We start from the raw sequence: 9365 nt of genomic DNA, 5'->3' as shown, positions 1-9365 counted from the left end.
TTCAGCATTTCTGTATCTATAAAGTGTTTGATATGTTAATAATCTCTGCAGGGGTGGTTTGATTTACTTTTTTTTTTTTTTCTGGGGGTGGGGGGGTGGGGACAGTTACCAGGAATTGAACTCAAGAGGCACTCAACCACTGAGACACATCCCCAGTTCTATTTGGCATTTTATTTAGAGACAGGGTCTCACTGAATTGCTCAGTACCACACTTTTGTGGAGGCTGGCATTGAACTCGAGATCCTCCTGCCTCAGCATCTCCAGCTGCTAGGATTACAGGTTTGTACCACTGCTCGCTGCTTGATCTACTTTTAAACCATGTTTTTGAAGTTACTGTATAAAATGTTTGTAATATCCCTAGAGTTCATTTAATGCTTCTAGGATATATAGTGAAGACTTCACTTTCATTCTTGGCAACAGCGATTAGTACTTTCTTTTTGCTTTTTTCATTGTCTCGTACTGTAATACATTTCTATCAATTTTATTAAATATTTTCAAAGAATTAACTTTTGACTTTGTTACTTTCCTTCGTTGTCCATTTTCTATATAATGATTTTCATTTCTTCTCTATAATTTTTTTATCTTGTAAATGATTTTAATATATATATTTATTGTAAACAAATGGGATACATGTTGTTTCTCTGTACATGGAGTAAAGGCATACCATTTGTGTAATCATAAATTTACGTAGGGTAATGTTGTCTGATTCATTCTGTTATTTTTCCCTCCCCCCACCCCTCCCACCCCTCTTTTCCCTCGATACAGTCCTTCCTTCCTCCATTCTTGCCCCTCTCGCTAACCCTAACCCTAAACCCTAACCCCTCCCACCCCCCATTATATGTCATCATCCGCTTATCAGCGAGATCATTCATCCTTTGGTTTTTTTGAGATTGGCTTATCTCACTTAGCAAGATATTCTCCAATTTTATCCACTTGCCTGCAAATGCCATAATTTTATTCTTCTTTATGGCTGAGTAATATTACATTGTATATATATATACCACAGTTTCTTTATCCATTCATCAATTGAAGGACATCTAGGTTGGTTCCACAATCTAGCTATTGTGAATTGAGCAGTTATGAACATTGATGTGGCTGTATCTCTGTAGTATGCTGATTTTAAGTTCTTTGGGAATAGGCTGAGGAGTGGGATAGCTGGATCAAATGGTGGTTCCATTCCAAGCTTTCTGAGGAATCTCCATACTGCTATCCAGAGTAGCTGCCCTAATTTGCAACCCCACCAGCAATGTATGAGTGTACCTTTCTCCCCACATCCTCGCCAACAACTATTGTTGCTGTGTTCTTGATAATCACCATTCTAATTGGAGTGAGATGGAATCTTAGGGTAGTTTTGATTTGCATTTCTCTTTTTACTAGAGATGTTGAACATTTTTTTCATATACCTGTTGATTGCTTGTAGATCTTTCTTCTGTGAAGTGTCTGTTCATTTCCTTAGCCCATTTGTTGACTGGGTTATTTGTATTCTTGGTGTAGAGTTTTTTTTTGAGTTCTTTATATACTCTGGATATTAGTGCTCTATCTGAAGTATGAGTGGCAAAGATTTTCCATCAAGGAAAGAAAACTTCAGACCAATATCCTTAATGGACATTGACACAAAAATTCTCAATAAAATTTTAGCAAATGACATACAAAAATATATTAAAAAGATAGTGCACCATGATCAAGTGGGTTTTATCCCAGGGATGCAAGGTTGGTTCAATACCTGGAAATCAATAAATGTAATTCACCATATTAATAGACTTAAAGTCAAGAATCACATGATTATTTCAATAGATGCAGAAAAAGCATTTGATAAAATACAGCATCCCTTCATGCTCAAAACACTAGAAAAAATAGGGATAGTGGGAACATTCCTTAACATTGTAAAGGCCATCTACGCTAAGCCCATGGCCAATATCATTCTAAATGGTGAAAAACTGAAAGCATTCCCCCTAAAAACTGGAACAAGGCAGGGATGCTCTCTTTCACCACTTCTATTCAACATCGTTCTTGAAACTCTAGCCAGAGCAATTAGACAAACCAAAGAAATTAAAGGGATACGAATAGGAAAAGAAGGACTCAAACTATCCCTGTTCACTGATGACATAATTATATATTTAGAGGAACCCAGAAATTCCACCAGAAAACTTTTAGAACTCATAAGTGAATTCAGTAAAGTAGCAGGTTACAAGATCAATGCTCATAAATCCAATGCATTTTTATACATAAGTGATGAATCTTCAGAAAAAGAAGTTAGGAAAACTACCCCATTCACAATAGCCTTGAAAAAAATAAAATACTTGAGAATCAAGCTAACAAAAGAGGTGAAAGACCTCTACAATGAGAACTACAGAACACTAAAGAAAGAAATTAAAGAAAATCTTAGAAGGTGGAAAGATCTCTCGTGTTCTTGGATAGGTAGAATTAATATTGTCAAAATGGCCATACTACCAAAAGTGCTATACAGATTCAATGCAATTCCAATTAAAATCCTAATGACGTACCTTACAGAAATAGAGCAAGCAATTATGAAATTCATCTGGAAGAATAAGAAACCCAGAATAGCTAAAGCAATCCTTAGCAGAAAGAGCAAAGCAGGGGGTATCGCAATACCAGATCTTCAACTCTACTACAAAGCAATAGTAACAAAAATGGCATGGTATTGGTACCAAAATAGACAGGTAGGTCTTCTCTATAATTTTAATTCTTCTTTTTAATTTTGTTTCATTTTTTTTTTGTTAACTATCAGCTTTATTTAAAAATGTACAAATATTCTGACATGTAGAACTTAAGCTTGATGGATTCTTGAAACTCCACACAAAACTGGCACACCCAAGAAATCCATACCAAATTAATCACTCATAGACTGCTAATTCCATCCACTAATTTAACAATACAGTATTCAAGATAAAATAAAGAATTTAATATTAACACTTTTAAAAACAGTCACTTGTAACATGCTGCTATAATTAGAACAGTTTTTGGGTTATTGATACAAGAAATTTCAACAGCAAGCTTAAAGCTTTCTGAAAACATAAAAATTGAGACAATGAATTGATGCAAACATACTACATGTGAGAAAAATACTCTTCTTATGAATGTTAATACTCAGCTAAGTATAATCACTGGCACTGTGACTTGAGCCAGATTTTTAAATCTGGATTAGCTCAACCAGGGGGAAGGCTTCCAATGGAGGAAGGGATGGGACTCAAAGTTGGAATATTTGAAATTCTAGGGACAATGAAGAGACCTATTTTGGGGGAGCAGAGTTACATATCAGAACAATAGGAAAGTATTTTAAAAATTAAAATATATGTTTCAAAGTATTTGCATCAGCACCTCATGGTGAGTTGAAACTTCTTTAACAAGGCCCAATCTGAAAAATGCATATAAATGAGAATTTAGAGAGCCAAGACATGCCTTAGTCTTGCTGAGTGCAAGGCTATGGCTTTGCATTTTGTTCAGGGTCTCGACTAAATTGTAGGGACTTCAGAAATAATAGTCTTTTATAAAAAAGATATTGCTTATCTATAATAAATGATTTTAGTTAAAAGGTTTGACCAGGTAAAAATTCATGAGCAGTGCACTGACTTTCAGGTTTTACCTCTCAAATATTCCTGAGAAAACAGTAAGAAAAAAGCAGCTTTCCTCACTTTCTAAGAACTCTTTTTCAGACTTTTCTAGATGAAATACACAGGCAATATTACAGCTAAGGGACAAACTGAGGGACTGCTTCCCACTTAAACCAAATGAGAAGAAAACTTAGAACGATCTGTAAAAACTGCAAGGCAAAATGCAGCTCAAAACTGAATGGAGCAAGGGTCCTTTGCTAAGTGGAGGATGAAGTGTGATTACCCACTTGAAGGTCCCATTACATTGTGAGTGCAATTCAGTTTGGGGAAAATAGTTTAATGTATCTCTCAGAAAAAAATAGTTTATACTTTGCATCACAAACAAAACAGTGGTTATGATGTCCAGCCCCACCAAGCAACTTTCATTCTGCCCCATACTGCTGAGAGCCAATCCAAGGCAGGGCGGACATCCAGGATGGTGAACTGGTAGTCCTTGTTGACTTCGCCACCATCGTAGTAATCTATCACATATCTAACTTCCGTGCCACAGTGGTTGATGATCCAATCATGCCTGTCAAAGGGCAACTCATACCCCATCCAGGAACGAATTCTTGCCCTTGGTGAATACTCTTTTGCTTTCCCTCCAAATCGGATCAATGATGGACCACAGGGACACTCCGCAGCATGAAGAGCTTCCCACTTCAAAATCTCCTTCCAAGCCTGTTTGTTGTTCTGATTGTGAATTCTAATGATATTATACATATCTTTCTGACTAATATCCTCATCCTTCCACTTCCACCCTTTCCTCAACATTGCATTCCAGAACATCTGTTCAGAAGGATAAACCCACTTTTTCTCTGAATCTGCTCGTGGAATGGATGACTCCTCTCTGACGGTAGACAAAGGAAAGGGCTGATCTGGAGCTGGTGTTTGATTAGGTGGTGGCATCAGATTTGAAGGATCCAGGTTCTCCTTATTCTTAGCAGCAGCGCCTGTAATAGGACACTCCACATACTCATATGCACGATCTTGGTGGGCAGGCACAGAGTGTGTTTTGCTCTCACAGGTTTGAGCAGAGGGTTCCGCACTCATTGGACAGCCTTTCATTTTCCCTTCATGCATTGGGCATCCTGAAGGTGGTGATGCTGCCTGATGATCTGAAGCTTTTGAGGTCTGAACTGGAACAACAGGAGTAGAGGCTGACAAACCCATGGTTGGAATCAGTGTTGACTCCAAACTATTTTAAATTTCCAGCTCCAACCCAAGCCCTGCTGTCGTCCCCGCCTTCCTCTCACTGGGTCACCGCTGTCGCCTCGGTCACCGCCCTCAATTTTTTTTCATCTTAAGATAGAAGTACAGATCATTGATTTGAAGTCTTTCTTTCTAATACAAACATTTGAAAGTATAAATTTCCCTCTATGTCCTGCTTTAACTGTTTCCTAGAAATTTGAAATATTTTTACTCTTTTAGCTCAAAATATATTCTAATTTCCATTGCAATGTTTTATTTGATCTGTAAGTTATTAAAAGTATATTGTTTAATTCCCAAGTATGTGAGGATTTTCTAGACATTTTTTTATTGTCCACTGGTTTATTTTTCCAAATGAGCAATAGACTATTTAATATAAGCAGATTTTCAATGGTGTGTATTAAAATGGAAAGTCTATTCTAGATAGTTTTTTGCTATTCACTACTCATTTACTCTTATTTTCAGAGAACATATTCTAATAATTTCAAGTCTCTGAAATTTATAAGGTTTATTCCATGGCCCACCTTTGTGGACTGTCTTAGAAAATGTTTCTTAGCATTTATGTATTTATTTATTTATTTGCTCTTGTGTGAAGAATTCTATATGCATCAACTGAATCAAGTTGGTTGATATTACTGTCAAGTCTTCTGTATCCTTAGTGAATTTTGTCTGTTTTTCATCAATTATTGAGGACTTTTGAGATCTCTGACTATAAATACTGATTTTCTTATTTTCCCTTTTAAGTCTGTCAAATTTTGCTTTATGTATTTTAAAACTTGATTATTAGAAACACATTCTTTAGAATTTTGAGTACATATATTACACTGTATAATATTTGTTACGATTTTGATATGACGTGTCCTCCAAAAGCGCATGTGTAAGAAGTGTTTAAGAGATGAAATGATTGGGTTATGACAACCTTAACTTAATCGGTATATTCATCCCCTGATATGGATTAACTGAGTTCTGAGTCATGACTGTAGGTATGTAGGGTGTGACTGAAGGAGGTGGGTCATTGGGGGTGTGCCTTTGGGTATATATTTTGTCCACAGGGAGAGGAGTCTCTCTCTCTCTCTCTCTGAATCCTGGTACAATGTTTCCAGTCGCTTTCCTCCACTACATATTTCTGCCTCCTCTCTGGTCCAGAGCAATAAAGTCAGTCATCTATGGACTGAGACCTCTGAAATCTTGAACCCCCAAATAAACTGTTCCACCTCTGTTTTGTCAGTCCTGGTTCCTACAGCAAAAGCTGACTAAAACAATGTCCTACAGCTCTCTGATGATCCATTCTGGCAATACCCTTCCTCTTTTGTTCCCTTTTGGTTAAGTAATTTCTATGATCTATCTTCAAGATTATTCATCTTTTTCATGACAATTGGATGTACAGATTATATGCTTTCTTTATGTCTAGTCCATTAGTTTTTCTTTCTAGCATTTCTATTTAATCCTTTCTCAGAGTTTTTATCTCTCTGCTGAATTTTCCATTTGGCATTGCATGTTCTATTATATAACCCTTAATAAATTATCATAGCTATTTTTAAATTTCCTATAACATAATTCCCATATATCTTGTAATGTCTGTACCTGGTTTTAGTGATTGTTTTGTCTCTTGGGAATTTGCTCTTTTTTCCTGACTTTTTCTGTACTTCACATTTTGTCGAAAACCAACACCTTGTATAGGACAGTGGAGTCAACAGTTCTTATCCCTGGAAATGGGCATAACTTTCCATCTTTCAGAACTTGCAGGGCTGAGATGGGTAGAATCCATTTAATTAGGAATTAGGCTGAACTTGAGGTTTATTGTTACTTTGTTACCCTTAGTGCCCCACATTTCAAAATACTCTAGTGATGATATTTCGCTGGTTTACCATATGGTTGATTTCAAGATCTGCCCCACCCTCAGGGTTTTGCACTAACCTTTATTCTATGCCTCCAAGAAGGTGCATCTCTTGTAAGTTACTTCTTACTTAATGCAGTTAGTTTAGCAGAGGGGGATGGGGCATTCTCAGGCATTATGATTAACCCTACCAGTGTGACTAAATCTGTGTCTCAGAAACATATTCCTGGATCTCAGAGGAGCGACCTTTTCTGTAATTTGCAGCCAAACTTGATATTTCTGTCTATCACACAGAGGTAAGTTTTTGTTTTCATTCATGCTTGTTTGTTTTTTCCTGTTCTCTTCCCAAAGCTGCATTGGATTTTTCACAAATACTCTAAAGGAAATAGGCTTTGTTGTTCTTCCTACCACAGAACAAGGCTTCTGATCCAAGAAAGAAGTAAAGAAGGATCCTGGTAGTCTTTAGTGGCCTTCTCACAGTGGTTGCTAGTTTCCTTCCTCACTTCTGCACCACAGGAGATTTTCCCCCAGTCTTTCCTATGAGTACCCAATGGGCTCTTCACTACGTCATAGCTCGCCAGGGCCTTCACCTTCTCTCATAGTGTGCATCCAACCACCTGCACTCATTCCCCACCAGGACATCAGTTGCCCTAGTCGGACTTATCTTCCTGATACCTAGCAACATCTTGACCCAGTAAATTGATGATCATATCAGTTATCCTTGTCTGTCCTTAGACTTTGGTCCAGCTGGTCCTTTGCTCTTTAATGTGTTCAGGAAATGTAGTGAACTTGTTTGTCTGGATTTTTTAAAACATAAATTTGGTTGTGACACTCTTTCTCTGCCTCTGTACATAAACACATGAAAAATCAACATCTTAATTTTAATATATCTGTCTTTATATCTAAGGTGTATCTCTTTTAAATGGTATATGTCTGAGATCTGTTTTGAATCCACTCTTCTAATTTCTTCATTTTAATCAAAGTTTTTAGTGCATTTATATGTAAAGCAATTATTAATGCTTGGGTTTCATTTAACGACTTGATTTCTCTTTTCTTGTCATTTGTGCCATTTTTCTTTGTTACTTTGTCTCTCTTTTCATACCTTCTTTTGTGTCAATTATTATTATTCAGTATTCCTGTTTATAGTCCCTCTCATGTGTTGTGTTTTCCTCTCTCCTTGGGATTTTCTGTGTAGTTTTTGGTTTTCAACAATTTGACTATGATGTGTACAGGCATGGCTTTCTTTCTATTTCTCATCTTAGGGTTTATTAATATTGAAAAATGTCAAGGATTATTTCTTCTGCCTCATTGTCTCCCTTCCATTTTTCTAAAACACTAATTGCATATATCTTAGACTTTTTTTTTTTTTTTTTTTGAGATACTAGGGCTGGAACCTAGGGATGCTCTACCATGAGCTCCACACCCACATACCCAGTCCTTTTTATTTTGAGACAGAGTCTTGCTAAGTTGCCCAGCGTGGCCTCACATGTGTAATCCTCCTGCCTTAGTCTCCCCCGTTGTGAGACTGTAGCATGTGCCTCTGCTCCCAGTCAAGAATTCTTGATATTATCTATGTTTTTCTGATGCTTTGATTTTTGTCTTTCAGCCCTTCTTTCATTTACTTTGGTTTCCGCACACCATGTGCAAGTTCACTCTATATTTCTTCTGTGCTGTCTAATATGGTATTCATCTTACACAAAGAACAGTCTGAGACATTGTTATGACAAGAATTTTTAAAAAAGAATTCTATGAATGATACACCCATTCATATATTCATATATTCTGTAGTTAACATTTTATTATGTATACTTTATTATATATGTTTTCATTTAATTTTTCTACCTATCGACCAACCCATCATATTTCTTAATGCATTTTACAGTTGCAGATGTCAGTACCTGTCCCCCCACCAGTTTCATCAGGATCCATTTCATTTATTACAGTTTAATATTTGTTTGAATCTCCTCTCTCTTAGATTACTCATCCTCAGCCTTTAGGATGCCATCCAGGCCTCTCTTTCTCTGTTCTGATTAATTGATCCTCTTCTACATTCCAGGTACACTCTAGGCATGTCTTTATCCTACTTTCTTTAAAATTAGTAGTATAGATTTTTGCTTATCCTGCTGGAATATAAAGTGCCAAAAGACACAAACCAAATCTTATTCTTTTTACACTAGGACTTGTCACAAAATAGATGCTCCAGAAAAAATCTGAAGAACAAGTGAATGAACGAAGAATTATCATAACCTTCATAAGTGAAGTAAAGAGAATGGCAAAATCATGGTAGCAGCAGCACGTACTTTTCTATAGCTGAGTACAAAATCCTTGTTCTGTAGCAATTGCTTCTTGAGAAAGCACAGAGAGGATGTGAGAATTTCTGTGCCAAAAAATGAGAAGCAAGGTTAATCTAACAAACAGACAGCAAATGTTAGAAATAGGAAAAATAAGCCAGAATTTGAAGAACAACTTCATTTCTCTTGATATCTAAGACTTGACTACCTTATTAATTATAAATTACTGATGATTTAAGAAGACCCCACTTGCTTTGTGCCTATTACAATAATTGACATGTAGGCAAAGATAACTTCTAACATATATATATATATATATATATCCATATATATATGAATATAATAAAAGTTACATATATATGTTATATAAATTAAAAAGTATATATATATATATATATATATATATATATATATATA

General features: G+C 36.1%; 1 protein-coding gene across 1 annotated transcript; it reads right to left on the bottom strand.

Moving 5' to 3' along the window:
• Positions 1–3712: 3712 nt before the first annotated feature.
• On the bottom strand, positions 3713–4784 carry LOC306655564 (holocytochrome c-type synthase-like; the record flags this gene model as incomplete). The annotated part of the gene is made up of 1 exon (XM_079130140.1): positions 3713–4784. The coding sequence occupies one exon, from the start codon at positions 4782–4784 to the stop codon at positions 3966–3968; it is 819 nt and encodes a 272-aa protein (XP_078986266.1). The 3' UTR covers positions 3713–3965.
• Positions 4785–9365: the final 4581 nt, after the last annotated feature.

This window comes from Sciurus vulgaris (assembly GCF_902686455.1).
Source record: "Sciurus vulgaris genome assembly, chromosome: 2".
In the NCBI taxonomy this organism is placed as follows: Eukaryota; Metazoa; Chordata; class Mammalia; order Rodentia; family Sciuridae; genus Sciurus; species Sciurus vulgaris.
The sequence above is the reverse complement of the archived record's forward strand: the minus strand, read 5'-3'. Positions and strand labels throughout refer to the sequence as shown.